Genomic DNA, 21,887 nt, shown 5'->3' with positions numbered 1-21,887 from the left:
TCATGTCAGGAGTTCTCTTACACATCTAAACCTCCTCTTCTATATCTTCGGTCCTCGGTCCTCTAGGGTTTACAACATAGCTCAGGCCACCTACTCTCCTCTTATTGGTTGGGATCCTTTATAGCAGGAGGCATCCAGGCAAATGGTGTCTTCAGTGGCCTCTCCTTTACTAGTTAATTCTGTTCCTGCGGCTAAGCTTCGTGGAGCATGGAGAGGTATCTACTTTATTTTTCTATTTTTGAACTATAGAAACAGCCTGTCCATATGTAAATATTAGGTTGTATATATCTGACCCTTCCTATATTTTGCGGTGGTGGGAGCCTGCAAATACCGTTGTTTTGTAGTTGCTCGATCCATCTTAAAGATAACTCAATGATGGTAATCAACTAGGTTGCAAACAATGACAATGATGTTGTATCCTACATTCCAGTGCTGCTTGATATCCAAGACTTTGCAAGGGATCTTAAAAGCATTGGAGTTTCACAAACCAAGCATGAGAGTCATAAAGTTACGGATCGGCTCGCATAACCAGGGACCTCCGAAAAAATGTTCCAATGGTTGTTATGTGAAACCCTGCGAGATGGCTCTCTAAAATCACGGTGTTTTGGATTGGTAATGAGTAAGCTCCGGTCTGGTCTTTTCAAGGGTGGACCGGGTGTATGATGTGAAAACGGGTACAACTTTTCATGACCCGACCCGTTTTCCTTTTCCGAATCCGTTAAGGAAAACAACCAGCTTTTAAAAGAACAAGCCCTGCAGGTGCCAAAAAATAAAAGAACCTATGAGGCTATAAATCTCAAGAAGAAACGCCATTGGGTTGTAGTTGCGAACCCGGTCGACGATCTCTAGAGTCCCATCCAATCCAATCCAATGGTATCTTCCAATGGTTTCTCCACGACTTCTCATACATTCAGATTTCTCCACGAGTCCAATTGTTGTTTCCATTTGTTCCTTTTCGCCTTCAAATCACTCTTCTTTCATTCGTTCTTTCCGTTTTAACCTTGCTTTTTCCTCATGTTTTGATTCTTTTTTCCTTTTTAGCCGGATTTGGGTTTTGGGAATTTGACCGATCTCGGTATTTAAATTTTATAATGTTAGCTACTCGACAAAAGTATAAATTTTTGGATTAGGGTTTTCCTTGGTTTGAATAAAATTTGAATTTATTCAGAAGGCGTGATTTTGTTTAATAAGTTATTTTTCTTTCCACCCATTAACTATGGTTTCCAAGTTTTCTTGATCTGTCCGGACTCAGATTTATATATACCATTAGTGCTAATTCTGCGAGTAATGCTGATTAATGTGCTCATTGGGTGGTGGATTAATATGTTCATAATCTTCATACCTAACAAAACAAGTTGATTATACTTCGTATTTATGAGTTCAATTCTTTTTCACTTGTTGCAATTCATGCATTTCGCGTTGGTATATGTAACAAATCTTCGTAATCAAATGCAGAGAAAGGAAAGAAACAGTAATAAACTATGGAAACAAATATGAAAGTTCACATTGTCTAGAATTTAGATGATTATAGAGAAAATAAATGCTTCCTAACTATCAAAAATTGCAAGGAAACCTCATAAAGACTGCAAACATTTGATTCTATGCCTATGCATAACAATTGCAGGTTTAGTTAAATTCCATTGATGGAAAATGTTCGTATTGGCTACATATGTGTGCTATTCTTCATATCTTGTTTTAATGCTTTATCCGCAGCAACAATCAAAGAAGCTTGGGTTAAATGATCCTAATGCATGCTTACTGGTTGTTTCACTGTGTTATACCTTTCCAAGTATGGGGAGGTTCATTAAGATCTCTTAATATTGGTTGGACGTTATCTTCCAAGGTGGATGGTCTTTTTGATCATGGGATTTCGTAGTCTTATCCCAATGAAGGAAGCTTGAGCAGTAAATTACTTTTTTTTTTTTTTTACCAATTTCGTGATGCCTATGGTGAAAATGCGACTTTCACTCCTCTTGACGAGGGACATATGCCAGCAAATTTGGGAGACCTTATGACCTGTCTCCTTTGCAAATGGCTTGTGGTAGTTTATGATTTCTATGGTCTTGCCTTCTTTGGGTAGAATGAAATTCTACTGCTGTTGGTGTTATCAGTCTCCTATCTGACTCTGCCATGATGGCCCTGGCTCCTCTTATTGCATGATGTGAATCTTTTCTACGAAGTATTTCGGCCTTTTTGCTTAAGTACTTTACATTTACCAGTCAGATAGGAAAAGAAAGTCCTCCATAGACGATGAAACTTGTTATATTAGGTCTTCTATGTGTTCAAGAACTTCTAGTCATGGTGTGTTTTCTGCAATTTAGCAGTGCATAGACTGCTTTATCTTTAGCATCTACCATATGTCAATGAGCAATAGCAGATGCTTCATAGAATAGTTAACTTTTTTCAAACTAATGTCTCATTTATTGAACTTTGTGAAATAATTTTTAAACATGTTTTGTGAAGCATAAATGGTGAATTTATCATGGCAGTCCCCATTTACAATCCGATGGACTATTTGTCTATTTCAACCATGTTAAAAGTCTATTGCAGTCATCCATTTGGTATTTGTTGTCAGAATAAGATGGGCATGTATAGCAATCGAAATTGTGCTCTTTATTAAAACTGATGAACAAGTTTTCTATTCATTGATTCATGTCAATTAAAATATCTTTCTGGAAAAGAATTTTACTTGTCGAATATTAATGTTTTGACATATCCTTTGGGAAATGCTTTGGTTATTTTTAAATTTATAACAATTAGATCTTCGTCGTGTGCAATGAATGTGAGAGGGAGCTTATCGATTAAACAGGTAGTTGAAGCATCCGTAATTTTCCCCCTTTTGTAATTCTCTCTCTCTGTCTACCATGATGGCAGGACTTCTGCAGACTGTCTGTTATCTTCTTTCCTCTTCTCCTTCCTTGCAATCATTTGAGATTTCATGTGATAGTACAGTTGAACCCAATTAGGGCTTCCAACAGACATCTGGGAGAGTTTGCATTATATATTAGCATGTTAATTACAATATTACCTAAAAACTTCAGTTCTCAAGTTTTTTGGATATGATTCATAGCAAGACACTCCTTGACACCCCAAAAAATGGAGTACCCTATTTACATCAGCCATAAGTGTGACAACTTGACACATTTTGTTGGAATATTCCAATAAAAGGCAACTTAATCTAAGTTATAATTCTATAGTTTTTAACTATTTAGATGCTAAACAGTATTAGCTTAATTTGTCAGGTGTTCCAATTGATGTGTCACGTATTTTTCCTCTTTTCCATTAGTGTGATAGGGTGAGAAATGCAGATTTATTGAAAAATACCCTAGAGTAATTAACTTAGTCTCATATTCAACATACTTAGATATTTGATAACATAATTTTTTTAAATATTCTTGTCACATGGAGGTTGGGGTTTTTTGAAATTTGAAATGTCATGCACCTTGGAACACTGGGAAGCTTGGCTCCCATGCCACCTTCTAGGTAACACTTTGTGTACATAGATAAAGATTTTGGATTTATATAATGCTCGTTAAGCTTTGTTATTAAAACATCTGCAGATCTTGTTTGTTTACCTTGTCTTAATTGAGTAAATGTAAATTTATGATTCTTGGTCATGTAGGCAAGTGTTCATCCTAGGGTAGGATCGAGAAGAGAAAAGTCAAGAGGACGTCATCATGGTTTAAGCCAACAAAAGAGGCAAGAGATAAGGGAAGCATTTGAACTCTTTGATACGGATGGTTCTGGTATGGACTTTGCTTTAAATTATTGTGAATTTGTTTTCCATTCTTCTTTCTCTTGTCCACTGTAATATAACCTTCTGATCTTTTTTATAGGGACTATTGATGCCAAAGAGCTGACTGTTGCCATGAGGTAATAATTTCTTATTCTATTTAGGCCCCATTCTTTTGAACTAATTTACATGCTATCTCATTGTATAGGGTGATGCAACAATACTCATATAGTATTTTATTTGCAGGGCCTTGGGTTTTGAAATGATAGATGAGGTAAAAGTCTTCTCTTCATTTCAAGTCATTAAATCTCTTTTCCTTTTTGCCTTTTAAGTTGTACTTGAAGTTCAAAGTTGTTTTAAAAAGTTATAATGTGGGCATACAATTAACTTTCTTTAGTTTACGTTTATCTGTCCATTGATATATCAATTCACAGCGGAGAATCTGTCAGATACAAAAGGAAGTTATAAACTGTATGCTAATGCGTTCCAATTCAGGGCATGTGGAAAAAATGAATTAGAGACATTCGTGGGCCAATACAATATATTTGTGGCAAACACCACGAAATACATTTGGTTAGAAAACTTGATGTAAGAGTCAGGGAAGAGGAAGCAATTGTCTTGACTTTCTTAAAGTTCCATTACTTTTTGGTTTATTCTTCAATTAGCCTCCATTCTATATCTTGCACAGGAACCACCTTTCTATAAATCTGTCGTCCATTTTTAAATGGATGTGTATTAGTGGAAAAGGAAGCCGTTCCTTGATCCAATTGATTATGCTCTTCAGATCACCTCCAATTATAAGTGGCTTAGTAGGTTTTTGCTAGAAGCAGAGATAACCCTAGCCTGCACTTCATGCAACGTTGTTAAATGGGAGAGGTAGCCACCTCGTCTTGAACCCTTTGAGAAATAAATCAATCTGCATTGTGCATGGTTCACAATGTGCCAGCAGAAACCTATGAAATACATTGATCTACCTTTTCCTTAATCAAGGCATGTCTTCCCACTTGATGCACCCCTAATATTGAGGAGAGATGTGTAAGGAACACAATAATATAATTTCTTTGTAAACTTAGATTTGTATTCAATAAGGAAGGGCAATGATGCTTAGCCTCCGATACATAAACCAACATTCAACAAAATAGAAACACTAAAAGAGTAAAAGCCATCATGTTGAGGTGGAATAGAGCCAGGTCCAGAGGACCTTCAGACGATGCATATACATAGCAAGTGCAAATTACAAGTGTCAACAGCAAAAATTGTTATCACAATAGAGAAAAATGATCATCATTATTTTGCCATTGTTAGTGTTTCAGAAGGTGATCTTAACAATCATAATTAAAGTTTCTCTTCATGAGAAATGATACTCCCAGCATATAAGCTTCCTACAATATTGACAATAGTTATATAACTTCTAGATCTTGAACATGATAACCAACAAGGGTTCCTAGAATCTCCTCAATATTCAATTACGGGACTGAGGATTTCGATGTATGATATCTTCGTTAAAACAGATTTTGTCTTATGATATATTACTTGTTCATTTGGTAAATGGAATATGGTTATGTGCTACTCAATCTTGATGTATGTTTAGTATTTTCGGTATGTTACTGACGTGCCCCTCTTTAGGTTATACATTTCTGATCTGTGGTACATAGCTGAGGGTGTTTGCGAGAGGTTGTGGGCTGCAGTCTCCTTAGATTATTATGATGAGTTGCGATATTGAATCCACCACTAAGTTGTTAAGCAACATTAGAGTGATAGATAATTAGATATAGTTAGAACCTTACGAATTGCTACGGCTCTGTAATGTCCAGGAAGATTACTATGTAACAGTAGACAATATGTCGTATCTTCCACCAATAGCATCTTGATAGATGATTCTCATTTACCTTTATTGGTTGAAGCAAAGGAAAAAAAGTGCCAGGTGTTGTCTTGTTAGACAGGATACTGGATATAATTTAATTTTGACTCCTAGTTCAAATAGATCTTACTGATTGATGAACCTAAATTGTAAAATGTACTAATTTGCTTCTGGATGCCTGGTTGAGCTTTATAGTCTTCAAAGGCTTCACTTTTTTTAAGTTTTAAGATTCCTAGGTGATTGCTTATCATGGTCAAAAGAGGAAAATGAACCGAAATTATGTTAAATAAGCTGAAGTCATCCTAAATGCTGCTTTAAAATCAATTGGGGTTCACTATATAGGCCTTTCCAATATTTTATTGGTATTGATGTGTAAGATTCTAGACATATTTTAAGGACATGCTAAACATACTTTCATAATGGGCAAAAAGCTCTCCTCGTTTTCTTGCATAGCTTTGTATAGTTCAAATTACCCAGATCCATGCTTCTCCTTGTCAAGCATTAGCAAGTATAATGATGCTTCAAGTTAATATGTGAAAATTCTTGGCTTTATTATTGGTCCAATGGTTAAGCTGCAACTGCTCCAAAAAATCTAGATGTTATTGAACCCTTTTTGTCAACTATTGCTATCCCAATATAACACTCTTGGCCTTAACAGCCTGAACTTTGAGGCACCCTAGATTCAGATGTTGTTTGATTATATTAGCATGACAGAAAATGAGAATCATCGTTTCTGCAAGAATTTCTTCGGGCTAAATGCTTATGTTTTCCAATTCTTTCAAAACCTGAACTTCTAAGTGAAATCTGACTTGAAACTAAGACACAGAACCCTTATTTTATTGCAGCAAGTTAGTCAGATGATTGCTGATGTAGACAAAGATGGCAGTGGTTCAATTGATTTTGATGAATTCGTTTACATGATGACATCCAAGATTGGAGAAAGGGATTTCAGGGAACAGTTGATGAAAGCTTTTTGCATTATTGACCAAGATAGCAATGTAAAGTTTGTGACTGCCTTGCTTGTATCTATATAGCTATATCAAATTCTCTCTCTCTCTCTCTCTCGCAACCTACCCCCCCCCCCCTACATATGCATGGATACATGTATATGGGATTTTTTAAAGACTATTGTAACTCTTTTGGGGCATATTCCAGGGAAAGATATCTGCCGTTGATATCCAGCGTCTTGCTAAAGATTTGGGGGAAAACTTTACTCTTGAAGAGATCAGAGAGATGATAACAGAAGCAGACCGCAATGGTGAGAACTCTCTCCTTTTGAATCTTCAGTGGAACTCTTGAATATTCTCCAGGGTTAATAACATGCTTTCATATATCATCTTTTTAAATCATTCTAAACCTACTAAATTTGATTGAATAATTTCTCTCTTATGCAGGCAACCAACATATTCACATACAATAATTTCCTGGAACTTTTAGGAAGTATAACCAAGATAATGTGTCAGAAAAATTGTACAAATACTGGTGATACTTGAAATTCTTATTTAGGGATAATTATTAGAATCTCATCTTTCTTAACTAATTAGAAATCAGCAGCTTATTTTTTTCCTATTATGGCTTTCATAGAGTTTCACCATTTAAGAGGATGAAGTCCAGTTGATGGACAGGGGAGAAAATAATTCTACTTTTAGTTTCTATAGCTGTCTGTGTATAATTAAGAGGAACTGCAGTGGTTAGTTGGGAACACTTGCATCCCACACCAGTTGACTTGGGAATAGGAAACTTCATAGTACTTATACAGTATTTACATAGGATCCAGATGAAAGAACATGGCTCAATATAAGTTTGTCCCTCCACCCTCCGCCCTCCACCTTTACTGCAAATATTTAGATTTTTGAGTTTTGCCACTTTGGGATCTCTTCTTTTCTAACCATATTTCCGAAATCCTCTTCCAGTTTCTTGCAGTCATTTCTGCAATGACTCCACTCTGTCGCCTTCTTAATTATTACTAGTTGTAAACTCCTTGGAGAAGGTTTCCTTTCTACTGTTATTTTCAGAGTCTCATCTTGATGTTTGTACCTGTTGCTGGAAATTGGACCCGGGGGCCGCCGCGAAGCCGGGGAAGGAGGAGCTCCGCTGCTGCAGGGGGCGGACGGCGGTCGCCGGCTGGCTGCGTCCTCCGCTGCGGGGGGGGGTGTGCAAGTCCTGCAAAGAAAACCGGTGGCCGGGCTCCCCGGCGCCGGCCCTCCGATGCCTAAGTCAGAGGGGGCAAGTATGTGGAGAGAGCAGGGGAGAGAGTATGTGGAGAAGACAAAGAGAATCTTGTGTTCAATTGTGTCTGTGCTGTTTTCTTCCTTTTTTCCCCGGTCTAGGAGGGTTCTCTCCAGCTCCGGATTTTTTCTCTTGTTTTTTGGTCCTCCCTCCCTTTTTCCCCCAGGTTTCCTTTTATAGGAGGATTTTTGTTACCTGGGAAGTGACAGGAGGTTTGTCCTGTTTTGTAATAATTGGGCACGATTTGGCCCATTAATGGCGTAATGGAGAACGGGACCGGATCAGACCGGAATCAGGGAGTTGTCACGGTCGATCGGACCTGTTGGAGTGGTTGAACCGCCGGCTGTGGTGGGCCTGGGGTCTGTGGATGGTAAGTGCATTTATTACCGAATGAACCGGCGGTCAGGGAGAGCCATACGTTCTGATGGTTCAGTGATCCGGAGATCGTCTTGGGCCGTGTTCATTAAATGACTGAGTGCATCGGAGACTTGAGAGAGTCTCGTGCATTAATGGCAGGTCGTGCCGAATACCTGCGAAGATCTTATGCCTTGATGGCTTGGAGATAGTGGCAGGTCGCAAGCCGTAGGAGTTGTCAGTCCCTTGGACTTTAGGCGGAGGTTGAACATTTGGTTAAGGCATCGGCTCGGCAAGGGTGCCGAGCCGAGCTGGTCGCCCAATGGGGCGCCCTGTGGCGGGGTTGCTTCAAGTACTCCTGGTCGGCGCCCTTTAGGCGAGCACCTTCTAGCAGAGCGCCTTGGCGCTGTCTTTGGTCGGCACTTTCTAACCGAGCAGCTTTGGGTGGGGCACCTCTTGGCGCGCGCTCTGGTCGACGCCCTCTAGTCGAGCGCCTTCCTGGTCGGCATCCTTTGGCCGAGCAGCTTTCCGGTCGGTGCTCTTCGGCCGAGCGGCTTTCCGGTCGGCACTCCTTGGCCGAGCAGCTTTCCGGTCGGCGCTCTTCGGCCGAGCGGCTTTCCGGTCGGCGCTCTTCGGCCGAGCGCCTCTGTGGATATATGACTTAGGGTTTTTTCCCTAACACTACCCCCCGACTTCCGAGCTCCAGTTGGCTATCAGCTGGAGCGCGGGAAGTAGCTTTAATTGGGTCATCACGAATTCCGAAAATTTTGATTTACTGTGCGTTTTGAGTTATCGAACGCTTCGAGGTGCCTTTAATAGGCGGCGTCTCTTCTTTCCCGAAGAGCCTCATTATTGGGACACCTTTTGCGAAGCGTCCTCGCGTCGTGGGCTCATGATGGGGCCGCACGATCTTCGATTGCGGATGCCTTTCCGCACGATCCGATGGGGCGCTTCGACATTCGAAGCGCTAGCCCTAATTAAATGCGTCGTTCTGTCTTTTAGGCCGACAGGTGTTATCATCTAACCAAGATGCAGCGCTTTCTTTGCTGATCCAAGCCGTTGGGGAGGTCTATATAAACTCTCCCCCGATCCCCTGTTCTCTCTCTATTGCTTTCTGCTTCCAGCTTCCTATTCTCCCAGCCTTCCTCAGACCGAAGTCCCTTTTCTCCGGCATCTTTCCCAGGTCCCCCTTCTTTTTGATTTCCCTCTCCTGTAATGGGTTCTTTGCCTAGCGAAGTAGTATCCACCATAAGTGTCCTGGAGGTCGAGATGACCGAAGAGTGGTTTTTCCCTCTTCACGGGTTCCGTTTGGAACCCGCCAGGCGAAGGGATCGGGTAACCGATCCTCCGGTAGGCCGGATCGGAGTGCACTCGGAGTCACTCTGGGCCGGCCTCCGATTTCCTCTTCACAGCTTTGTGAATGAGTTGCTGGCGGTATGCCAGTTGGTTCCGGCGCAACTCACTCCAAACGCTTGGAGGACAGTGATGGGTTTCCTGTCACTGTGTTTACTACAGGGGATTCCTACCTCTGTCAACGTCTTCCGGCGACTTTTTATTTTCAAGTCGAACTCGGGAGACGGGGAGTGGCTCTACATCGCCCTCCGGGTGGGTCGGCCACTTTTTCATGGTGCCCCCTCATCCATTCATGGTTGGAAGGAGAAATTCTTCTTCCTGGGTTCTGAACGGTCCTGGGGGTTTGACCCCAGGTGGAGGCCGGCCCAACTTAAATCCATCAACAGGCTCCCCCAGCTTTCTCCGTGTGAGCAGGAGATCTTCGATACCATCCGCAGCCTTGGGGACGGAATTTTGCTGAACGGCCTCATTAGCGAGGACGCCCTGGTGAACGTGGGCTTGAGCTCGGCACGTCCTCAGGGTAAGGATAGTTACAGCAGCAACTTATTTCCTTATTGCTCTAATGTTCTAGTTTTGCTTATCTTTGCAGACATCGCAAAAATGGTGACCAAGAGCGAAGTCCTTTACGCCCGCTTCCAGAAGAGGGCGGCCGAACTCTCAGGAGAACCGACCGAGCCGAGGAAGAAAGCAAAGACCTCGGCGAAGACCTCGACGACCACAACAGTTGAGGCGCGCGCTTCTCGCCCCGTGCGCCCTGAGGCTGGTCGGGGAGAGGGCGTGGGCTCTGGCGGAGCCACGATGGCACTTCCGTGTCCGGTGCCGATTTCGCAAGTCCCTGGTCGGCGGGAAGCTCCAAATTCCGACCAGGGAGGGAGGACCTCAACAGATCTGGCGCTCGCACGCCCCACCTCTACCACGCAGCGGTCCGGTCAGCCGTCTACTCGACCCCAATTCCCCAGCTCTGAGCCGGGGAATAGCCAAGAAGCAACGGGGTCGGCCGCACCCAGGCCAGCTGAGGCCGGTCTGGCGGGTTCTTCGGGTCCTCAGGAGCGGGTGCCTTACGCTCCTGGATGGGCTGTTTTCGAGGGCGACTCGGCCCTCGATAATGCACAAGTGGCGCGCGAAGTTCTTCGGGTCGCGCTGCTCCCGGCCGACCAGGCCAAAATTCGGTCCATGAACTACGGCGAGTTCATGGACTCCGCTATTTGCTCTTCCATCCGAGTAAGTCAGCTTTTATCTCTGTGCAAATTTGTGTTTCGGCTTAAAACTGTTTCTTACATGTCCCTCTTGCAGCGCCTCCACGAGACCGAGACGATGATTCACATCATCCAGGACTATCGGGACCGGGCCCGAAGGCATCAAAGGGGGCGCGAGGAGGCCGAAACAAAGTTCCTCGCGTCTGAGGCCGAGCAGAAAGTGCTTCAAGCGAAGCTAGGGGCGGCCGAAGACGAGGTTCGGACTCTGGTCGCCGAACTTGAAGAGGAGAAGGGCGCGCACTCTTTGACTAGGTCCGAAGTGCGCGCCGCGGAGGCCTGCCGGACGGAGGCCGAATCGTCGCTCGCTATACGCGAGCAGGAGGTGGGGGAGGCTCGAATAAAGGTCCGAGATCTCGAGATCCGTCTACTTGACGTGCAATCTCTGCTCGTGGATCGCGAAAGAGAAATAAAGATTTTGGAGCGGAAGGCCGCCTACCATGAGGCTCGGGAGAAGGAGGCCCGGGAGCAGGCCCAGGACGCCGTCAAGCTCTTCCGTGAATCGGAAGAGTTTCGCAACTTGATGGAAGAGGAAGGCGTCAATGGTCTCATCCAGGGCTTCAAGGACTTCCGCAATCAGTTGCGGCGACTTCTCCCAGATTTCGACCTTAGCCTGCTTCAACCAGGCGCTGGGGTCGAAAACCCAGAAGCGGAGGCGGAGGTAGAGGTTCCAACCTCTGGCGGGACCGACCAGGAGGGTCAAGCTGAAGAAGGCGAGATCGTTCTCGAGGTCACCGAGGCAGCTCCTAAAGCCACCGTGGGGGCCTCGGCCGCAGAGGAGCCAACTGTTCCTGAAGTCGCCGGGCCTGAGCCCTTGGTGTAGTTTTCCCCTTTTTCCTATCTTCTTTTCTTTTTTGTAAGCCGGAGCGGCCTCTATACTTTGTTAAGGCCGGGTCTGAGCTCTTGTACTAGGCCTCCGGGCTTTTTGAAATGAACATTCATTTGTGTGGAAACTCGTCTATTGTAGTCTAAGTTTCTCTGCTCGGATCTGTTTTAGGTTCCGAGGATATGGGCTCTAGGGCCTGAGCTTTTCCCGCCACAGGGTTTTGAGTTAGAGTTTGGCTTGCCGAGCTCCATTGCTCGGTTCTTCGACTAATGGTATAGCAACGCTTGTGCTTATACCAAGGGTTTGGGCTCGGAACGTTTTTCCGAGCCTAGTCCAGAATTCGACTAAGCCCTAGGGCGGTCGTTAGGACTTGGGACTTCTTAATGCGACGAATTTCGAATCCGAGCCTCGGGTTGCCGGGGCGAACCGGATTCTTTTCTTACAAATGGACTGCATACCCGTCAGCCCGTGACGGGGATTCACCGGACTTGCAACAATGTGTCGGTGTCATGAGCACTTCTTCGCCGAGGCGATTGAAGACGCTCCTCTGCTCGGCGTCCGTTCTTTGAGGACATCGGCAGAGAAATCCAAGACAATGTAGAAGCATTAAATGAATGGGTATCTTGTACCATATGCGTCCTTGCGCCGAGGCGGCTGAAGACGCTTCTCTGCTCGGACTCCGTTTTTGGAGGGCGTCGACAGAGGAATCCATAAATAGGTAATGTAAAGACATTAAATAAATACGTACCTTGTACCGTGTGCGTCCTGGCGCCGAGGCGACTGAAGACGCTTCTCTGCTCGGACTCCGTTTTTGGAGGGCGTCGACAGAGAAATCCAATAATAGGTAATGTAAAGACATTAAATAAATAGGTACCTTGTACCGTGTGCGTCCTGGCGCCGAGGCGACTGAAGACGCTTCTCTGCTCGGACTCCGTTTTTGGAGAGCGTCGACAGAGAAATCCAATAATAGATAATGTAAAGACATTAAATAAATAGGTACCTTGTACCGTGTGCGTCCTGGCGCCGAGGCGACTGAAGACGCTTCTCTGCTCGGACTCCATTTTTGGAGAGCGTCGACAGAGAAATCCAATAATAGGTAATGTAAAGATATTAAATAAATAGGTACCTTGTACCGTGTGCGTCCTGGCGCCGAGGCGACTGAAGACGCTTCTCTGCTCGGACTCCGTTTTTGGAGAGCGTCGACAGAGAAATCCAATAATAGGTAATGTAAAGACATTAAATAAATAGGTACCTTGTACCGTGTGCGTCCTGGCGCCGAGGCGACTGAAGACGCTTCTCTGCTCGGACTCCGTTTTTGGAGGGCGTCGACAGAGAAATCCATCGATGAAGGAACGAGCCGAGCTCGTTGGTTGAAGCTGGTAAAGAATGAGCCGAGCTCGTTTGGCCAATAAAGACAACATCCCAACGTATCGGGGCATCCCGATGAACCGGGGCATCTCGACGTCTCGAGGCATCCCGGCCGAGGTCGGGGTAGGAGCACGAGCCGAGCTCGTCCGGTCAGAGGACCGCTATTCAACAATCGATGGAGCACGAGCCGAGCTCGTCCGGTCAGAGGACCGCTACTCAATAAATGGAGCACGAGCCGAGCTCGTCCGGTCAGAGGACCGCTACTCAATGGTCGATGGAGCACGAGCCGAGTTCGTCCGGTCAGAGAGGACCGCTACTCAATAGTCGATGGAGCACGAGCCGAGCTCGTCCGGTCAGAGAGGACCGCTACTCAATGGTCGATGGAGCACGAGCCGAGCTCGTCCGGTCAGAGAGGACCGCTACTCAATAGTCGATGGAGCACGAGCCGAGCTCGTCCGGTCAGAGGACCGCTACTCATGTCTTCGACGCCTCGAGCTTCCCGGTAACCGGGGCATCCCGACGTCTCGGGGCATCCTGACCGTGGCCAGGGTAGGAGAACGAGCCGAGCTCGTTGATGGAGAGCGCACCATAAACTCATGGACATCTTTAGGGAGTCCACGCAGGTACTCCATCATCCCGAGGTATCAGGGCATCCCAACCGTGGTTAGGGAAGAAGAATAAACCTGATGCCATGAGATAATCAAGAAAATTGGTGAGCTCGGAATAAGTACGCAAACCATCAGTTTATCGTGAAATGAAATTCATAGAGTGAAATTCATAGAATGAAATTTAATGGTTGAATAATGAGGGACCCCTTAGGGTTCTACTGGTGGTACACGCGGAGATTTTCAGAGCTCCAGCTCCGCGGAATAGGAGTCCCATCTAGAGACTCCAATTGATAAGCTCCGGGTCGGCGAATGCGCGTGACTCGGTATGGTCCCTCCCAATTCGGGGCCAGCTTCCCTCGCTCAGTTGGTCGGGAGGTTTCAGCTCTTCTTAGGACAAGGTCCCCTGGTCTGAAAGATTTGACTTTGACCCTGGCGTTGTAGTACTGAGCTATCTTTTGTTGGTACCTCGCCATACGCACTCGGGCGACCTTCCTTGTTTCCTCGATCAGGTCGAGGTTGCCTCTGAGCTGCGAAGAGTTGGAGCTAGCATCGTGGTGCTCGACTCTTGGAGAGGGGAGCCCAATCTCTAGTGGAATGACGGCCTCCGTCCCATATGTCAGGTTGAAGGGAGTCTCGCCGGTGGGGACGCGGAACGTAGTCCGGTAAGCCCACAGGACATTGTATAGGTCTTCGACCCATTGTCCTTTGGATTTGTCGAGCCTGGTTTTGAGACCCTGCAAAATAGTACGATTTGTTACCTCGGTTTCTCCGTTTGTCTGAGGATGCGCGACCGAGGTGAAGCGGTGGTCAATGCCAAGCTCGGAGCAGAACTCTCTGAAATGGATGTTGTCGAACTGGCGACCGTTGTCAGAGATGAGGATGCGGGGGAGCCCAAATCTGCAAATGATGGACTTCCAAACAAAATCCCGCATCTTCTGCTCGGTGATCCGGGCGAGGGGCTCAGCTTTCACCCACTTAGTGAAGTAGTCGATGGAGACGACCAGGAACTTCCTTTGCCCGGTGGCCAAAGGAAATGGCCCGAGGATGTCAATTCCTCACTGGGCAAAAGGCCAAGGGGAGCTAATAGAAGTCAAAGGAGCCGAGGGCCGGCGCTGAACATTGGCGTTCCTTTGGCACCGGTCGCATCTTTGGACGAAATCCATAGCATCCTTCTGGAGTGTCGGCCAATAATATCCTTGGCGCAGAATTTTATGGGCCAAGGCTTGTCCTCCCAGATGGTTTCCACAAATTCCTTCGTGGACTTCGCGCAGGGCATAATTAGCTTCCGTTGGGCGAAGGCATCTGAGAAGGGGAGAGGTGAAGGATTTCCGATAGAGCTTTCCCTCGTATAGTATGTACCGGGTGGCGAGGCGCTTGATTCGGCGAGCCTCTCGTACATCAGCAGGGAGGGTTTCGTCTTGCAGATAGCTGATGAGTCCATCCATCCAGCTTGGCTCGAGCTCGGTGCAGAGGGTCTGCTCGGGCTCGTCTATGCTGGGCTTTTGGAGATATTCCAGGACTGCCTCTTTGGGAAGCTCGCTCATGCGAGAGGACGCCAGCTTTGATAGCTGGTCGGCCCTGAGATTCTCCGACCTGGCAATATGTTGAATGTGGAAAGAGTCCAAGGTCGAGGCGAGATCTCGTACCTTCTGGAGATACTTCTGCATGGTCGGGTCTCTGGCTTCGAAGTCGCCCACAATTTGGTTGACGACGAGCTGAGAATCACTGAAGGCCTTCAAGTCCTTCACTCCTAGCTCTTTGGCTAGCTTAAGCCCGGCGACGAGCGCTTCATACTCCGCCATGTTATTGGAAGCAGGAAACTCGAGGCGCAGGGCCTGCTCGGCGACCACCCCCTCCGGGCTGGTGAGAATAAATCCTGCTCCACTACCCCCCGAGTTTGAAGAGCCATCGACATGTAGAGCCCATGTAAAACTCGGGGTCCACTCCAGCGGTGGCTCGGGTTCAGGCTCGACCTCATCTGGTATGGTGCACTCGGCCATAAAGTCTGCGAGTGCTTGTGCTTTGATCGCCTATCTGGGCCGGTACTCAATGTCGAATTCCCCGAGCTCAATGGCCCATTTAGTGATCCGACCCGCACGATCTGATCTCTGCAGGATCTGCTTGATCGGCTGGTCAGTCAGCACAGCCACTGTGTGAGCTTGGAAGTAGGGTCGGATTCTCCGGGCCGAGATGACCAGAGCATAGGCGGTCTTCTCAAGCTTGGAGTATCGGGTCTCGGCATCCCTTAAGACCCGGCTGGTGTAATACACCGGTTTCTGAAGTTTGCCCTCCTCTCGGACCAAGACCGAGCTTACCGCAACAGGGGAGACAGCTAAATACAAGTAGAGGAGCTCACCCTGTTGAGGCTTCGTGAGCAGGGGAGGGGAAGCCAGCAGGTGCTTGAGGTCTTCAAAAGATTGCTGGCACTCGTCCGACCACAAAAAGTTCTTCGGCTTCTTGAGGACTGTAAAGAATGGAAGGCAGCGCTCGGCTGAGCGGGAGATAAACCTCCCGAGGGCTGCCACTCGGCCCGTGAGCCGCTGTACCTCCTTGACCGTCCTGGGAGGCGTCATCCTTTGGAGGGCTCGGATCTTCTCTGGATTGGCCTCGATTCCTCGTTGTGTAATGATGAAGCCGAGGAACTTGTCGGAGGTGACCCCGAATGCACATTTAGCTGGGTTGAGCTTTATCTGGTACTTTCGGAGTGTGGAGAATGCTTCGTTGAGGTCGGCTATGTAGTCTTGCGCCGCCTTGCTTTTCACCAGCATGTCATCCACGTAGACCTCCATGTTTCGGCCTATTTGGTCTTTGAAGATCCGGCTGACCAGCCTTTGATAAGTCGCCCCGGCATTTTTTAGACCGAATGGCATCACTTTGTAGCAGTAGGTTCCCCCGTCGGTGATGAAGGCTGTCTTTTCCTCGTCTTCTGGCGCCATGCGGATCTGGTTATATCCGGAAAAGGCGTCCATGAATGCCAGCAGCTCGTGACCCGAAGTAGAGTCCACGAGCTGGTCGATGCTGGAAAGTGGAAAGCTGTCCTTCGGGCAGGCTTTATTCAGGTCGGTGTAGTCCACGCACATACGCCACTTTCCGCTAGCTTTTTTGACGAGGACCACATTGGCGAGCCATTCCGGGTAGGATATCTCCCGGATGAAGCCGGCTTCAAGGAGCTTGCCGACCTCCTCGGCTGCTGCTCGTTGTCGTTCAGGGCGGCGCCTCGCTTCTTTTGTCGCACGGGCTTGCAGGTCGGCTTCACCTGAAGCCGGTGGACCATGACCTCCGGGTCTATCCCCGGCATGTCTACAGGCGACCAGGCGAAGACATCCATATTGTCCCGTAGGAAGTCGACGAGGCGACTCCTCTCGTTTTCGCCAAGGCCAGAGCCGATCTGCACGGTTAGCTCGGGAAAGTTCTCTCGTAAGGGAACTTGAATTAACAACTCACCAGGCTCTACCCGCTCTTTCTGGGGGTTGACCCGTGCCTCCATAACTTCAGTTGAGGGCTGGTCAGTCGTTGGGGCGGGCACCTCGGCTGGTCGTTTTGCCTCGTGGGTCGCTAGGTAGCATCGCCTTGCCACCATTTGGTCCCCTCGGACTTCACCGACTCCCTGGCTGGTGGGGAATCGCATCAGCAGGTGGTGAGTTGAGACCGCTGCTTGGAGGGCGTTGAGTCCTGGCCTTCCAAGGATGGCGTTGTAAACCGAGGGCAGGCGTATCACAAGGAAGCTCATACCCACGGTACTTTCACGAGGGGCGAGCCCGGCTGTGACCAGAAGGTCGATCTCGCCCTCTACTGGGACTGAATCCCCAGTGAATCCAACCAGCGGAGCATTCATCCTCCGTAGCTGTTCTTTTGTCATCCCCATTTTACAATAAGCATCAAAATACAAAACATTCGCCGAGCTTCCATTATCAACTAGGATGCGTTTTACATCAAATTTATTTATGATCATGGAGATGACCATGGCATCATCATGGGGAGTTTCGACTCCTTCTAGATCGTCATCCAAGAAGGAGATGGCTTCAAAGGTGCGCGGGCGCTTCGGGGAGGCTCCTTCCCCTGAGGCTTCCCCAGCCGAGGTCCCTCCTCGGATAGTGTTGATGACGCCGGCGATGGGCCTGTTGGCATTGGAACCTTTAGGCTGTGCTGCTCCTTCGGCTGGCTTCTTCCCTTCACGCCGGCCTTGCACAAACCGATCGAGCACCCCTCGGCGAATGAGTGCTTCGATCTCATTTCGGAGCTGATAACAATCCTCGGTATCATGGCCGTGATCCCGGTGAAAACGGCAATACTTCCGGAGATCACGCCGGATTCTGGTGTCTGGCTTTGGAGGGGGGAGCCGGATGCAATCCCGATTCTCAATCTCCATGAGGATTTCAGCCCGAGGAGCATTGAGGGGAGTATACTTTTCATACCTCCCTTCAGGTGCACGGGCCTGCAGTGGGAACCTCGGGCGGAGTGACCTCTGCTGCGGCGGTCCTCTCAACCGGGGTGGACTCTTCGGGCAGGGCGGATTCTTAGCTCGTCGTGGAGACGGGCTTCTGGGTCGGCCGCGCTCCTCGCGGCGTCTTTTCTTGGGATTCTGCTCGGTTCCACCCCGCCTAACTGCCACGGCCTCTTCTGCCTTGGCATACTTCCGCGCCCGAGCGAACATTTCGGTGAGGTCCGCTGGAAAATTCTTCTCAATCGAGAAGAGGAATCTGTAGGACCGGGCTCCAGTCTTCAGCGCCGACATGGCGATTGACTGGTCAAGCTCCCGGACTTCCCATGTTGCGGCGGTGAACCGGTCCAGATATTCCTTGAAGGACTCTCCCTCCTTTTGTTTGATGTCGAGGAGGGAGTCGGATGTCCGCCGCTGGGGCTGGCTAGCGGCGAAGTTGCCGGCAAACTGTCTGCCGAGCTGCTCAAAGGAGGAGACAGTACTTGGCTTCAGCCCGGTGAACCAAAGCCGGGCTGGTCCTCGGAGTGTCGCCGGGAAAGCCTTGCACATCATGGCTTCCGAGGCTCCTTGTAGGGCCATCAAGACCCGGTAACTCTCCAGGTGGTCAAAGGGATCAGCCTTGCCGTTGTAAGGCTCCACCTGGGGCATTTTGAACCGGAGGGGAACCGGTTCATCTTCAATCTCCTGGGAGAAGGGCGACTTCGTATTGAACTCGAAGTCGCCGTTACGTCCCGATTTTCTCCCGTGGAGTGCCTGGATTTGGCGCTCCAGCTTTTCGACCTTCTTGTCGAGTTCATCATTCTGGAGGATCGCTACAGCGGTTCCTTCGGATACAGGTTGCCCTGGAACCGACTCGGCTTCTGAAGGCTGTGGCCAGCCTCCGTGATCTCTGACTGGGTGCTCTCTCCAGAGGGAGGCCTGGACTTGAGAGTCCTGACCTCGAAGAGGAAGCCCGCTTGTAGGGGGCCCCGGTTGAACTGGAGCCGGGGGAGGCGGTGCTGCTGGGATGCCCCTGGGTTGCAAGCTTTGAACGGCGGTAGCCAACGCCTGCACTTGCTGCACCAGGGCATCAAATTGTTCCGGTCGAACTTGAGGTGCTGGCTCAACCGGGGGTGGTGAGTTCCGAACGGAACATTCTGGGCTTGGTGGAGGACGTCGGGAGGCGTTGGAAGCCCCTTTGCTTCTTAGCTTCATGGTAGCGAACTCGGGCCCTTCCTCTAGCGCCAACTGTTGCTGGAAATTGGACCCGGGGGCCGCCGCGAAGCCGGGGAAGGAGGAGCTCCGCTGCTGCAGGGGGCGGACGGCGGTCGCCGGCTGGCTGCGTCCTCCGCTGCGGGGGGGGTGTGCAAGTCCTGCAAAGAAAACCGGTGGCCGGGCTCCCCGGCGCCGGCCCTCCGATGCCTAAGTCAGAGGGGGCAAGTATGTGGAGAGAGCAGGGGAGAGAGTATGTGGAGAAGACAAAGAGAATCTTGTGTTCAATTGTGTCTGTGCTGTTTTCTTCCTTTTTTCCCCGGTCTAGGAGGGTTCTCTCCAGCTCCGGATTTTTTCTCTTGTTTTTTGGTCCTCCCTCCCTTTTCCCCCCAGGTTTCCTTTTATAGGAGGATTTTTGTTACCTGGGAAGTGACAGGAGGTTTGTCCTGTTTTGTAATAATTGGGCACGATTTGGCCCATTAATGGCGTAATGGAGAACGGGACCGGATCAGACCGGAATCAGGGAGTTGTCACGGTCGATCGGACCTGTTGGAGTGGTTGAACCGCCGGCTGTGGTGGGTCTGGGGTCCGTGGATGGTAAGTGCATTTATTACCGAATGAACCGGCGGTCAGGGAGAGCCATACGTTTTGATGGTTCAGTGATCCGGAGATCGTCTTGGGCCGTGTTCATTAAATGACTGAGTGCATCGGAGACTTGAGAGAGTCTCGTGCATTAATGGCAGGTCGTGCCGAATACCTGCGAAGATCTTATGCCTTGATGGCTTGGAGATAGTGGCAGGTCGCAAGCCGTAGGAGTTGTCAGTCCCTTGGACTTTAGGCGGAGGTTGAACATTTGGTTAAGGCATCGGCTCGGCAAGGGTGCCGAGCCGAGCTGGTCGCCCAATGGGGCGCCCTGTGGCGGGGTTGCTTCAAGTACTCCTGGTCGGCGCCCTTTAGGCGAGCACCTTCTAGCAGAGCGCCTTGGCGCTGTCTTTGGTCGGCACTTTCTAACCGAGCAGCTTTGGGTGGGGCACCTCTTGGCGCGCGCTCTGGTCGACGCCCTCTAGTCGAGCGCCTTCCTGGTCGGCATCCTTTGGCCGAGCAGCTTTCCGGTCGGCGCTCTTCGGCCGAGCGGCTTTCCGGTCGGCACTCCTTGGCCGAGCAGCTTTCCGGTCGGCGCTCTTCGGCCGAGCGGCTTTCCGGTCGGCGCTCTTCGGCCGAGCGCCTCTGTGGATATATGACTTAGGGTTTTTCCCCTAACAGTACCATTATACTTAGTTCAAATGTTTTGGGGATAATGTCATTTCCTGCAGCAAATGTAATTAAATCTTCCGTTCAATATTGCCACAGGCTGACACCATCAAACTGTTGTAGCTTCCTCTTCTAGTTTGATGAATTTGCTTACTAACAAGTTTTCTCGTGACTCCATATTTATATGTTGATCAACCTTTTCATTGGCTGGTCTCCCTAACAAATGCCCCTGCAAGTAACAAGTAGAATTCCAGTCCTATACAGTTGATTGGATTTTTTTCATCCATGTAAATTATTGGAGGTAATTGAGATATTCATCTGTTATGCAGGCGATGGAGAAGTTGATGCTGATGAGTTTATCAGGGTGATGAAAAGGACAGGTTATGGTCATTAAATATCCAAAATTATCTTGCTGCAAAAGACTCATTCTTTATGATGCAAGTGACTCAGAAAGCCTTGAACTCAAGATTATGATGCAACTTAAATTAACCAATCTGTCATATGAGATGGTTTTCTGTGTATAACCATATTTCACTTGCCCATATAAGCCTTGTGTGGATTCTGGAGTTTCATTGAACATGTTTTATTTATGGTTGTGTTTATTGGTAGTTGTGTACTCTATTAAAAATGGGTAAATTTTGGATGTTGAATGGATAAATCGTTCACCAGATTTTTAACACCTTATGATTGATAATTCATTGATCAAAAACCAATTGCATCACCAGTGAGACAGTGTACTCGTTTAGGGCTTGAGCTGATGGATTCTTTGCAGAATTTTTTCCTTTGATGTTAAATACAGTCTAGGAATTAGCATTCCATGTGGACACACCGGGGAGTATTGCAGCACATGAGCACATCATGGATTCATGGTGGCATCGTCAAGGTTTTAGATCTGTGTGGCATTTAGCAGCGACCTCTGGAGGCTGCTATATACCAGATTGGTGATGAGGAACTTTGAGATTTTCACTTTACCATATGAATGGCTAAGATCAGGTCTTCCATGTGAGACTTATAAGAATGGATTTTTTGGTATGTATGCTTCCTTCCCTCCTAGATGCTAAATCTTCTTCCCCCTTGAAATGACATGAAATATATTTCACAGGAAAAAGGTAGCTATCAGTTCTCAATGTCACACTCATTGAAGAAGATCCAAGTATCTAGATACTCGCTTATTAAATGATTCCAGCTTTACTCGCTTATTATATACTTCGACATGAAAAATAGTTATCTTGTTTTTTCTTTATAGGTCAATATTCTGATAGTTCAATCATTATATTTTGCCCCAAGGAGACATTAATCAAATACATTATCTCATATGTTGGCATTTTAATCCCTTGTGACTAGCTTATTAAATTCGTAGTCTCAGTTTTACTATATGGGCTACTATTTTGATGCCTAGGTTTTTCTTTTAAAAAGTAA

The 21,887-nt window shown here is 47.7% G+C and overlaps 1 protein-coding gene across 1 annotated transcript; it reads left to right on the top strand.

Moving 5' to 3' along the window:
- The first annotated feature begins 757 nt into the window (after positions 1 to 757).
- Positions 758 to 21,145, top strand: LOC103701814 (caltractin). Its single transcript, XM_008784000.4, has 7 exons — positions 758 to 873; positions 3,623 to 3,746; positions 3,837 to 3,873; positions 3,980 to 4,007; positions 6,440 to 6,592; positions 6,750 to 6,852; positions 20,798 to 21,145. Exons 1-7 carry the CDS (start codon positions 871 to 873, stop codon positions 20,860 to 20,862), a joined length of 513 nt encoding a protein of 170 aa, XP_008782222.2. The 5' UTR covers positions 758 to 870; the 3' UTR covers positions 20,863 to 21,145.
- Positions 21,146 to 21,887: the final 742 nt, after the last annotated feature.

Source organism: Phoenix dactylifera, chromosome 9, assembly GCF_009389715.1.
Source record: "Phoenix dactylifera cultivar Barhee BC4 chromosome 9, palm_55x_up_171113_PBpolish2nd_filt_p, whole genome shotgun sequence".
NCBI lineage: Eukaryota > Viridiplantae > Streptophyta > Magnoliopsida > Arecales > Arecaceae > Phoenix > Phoenix dactylifera.
Note: the sequence above shows the minus strand (reverse complement) of the source record. Positions and strands in the feature narration are given on the sequence as shown.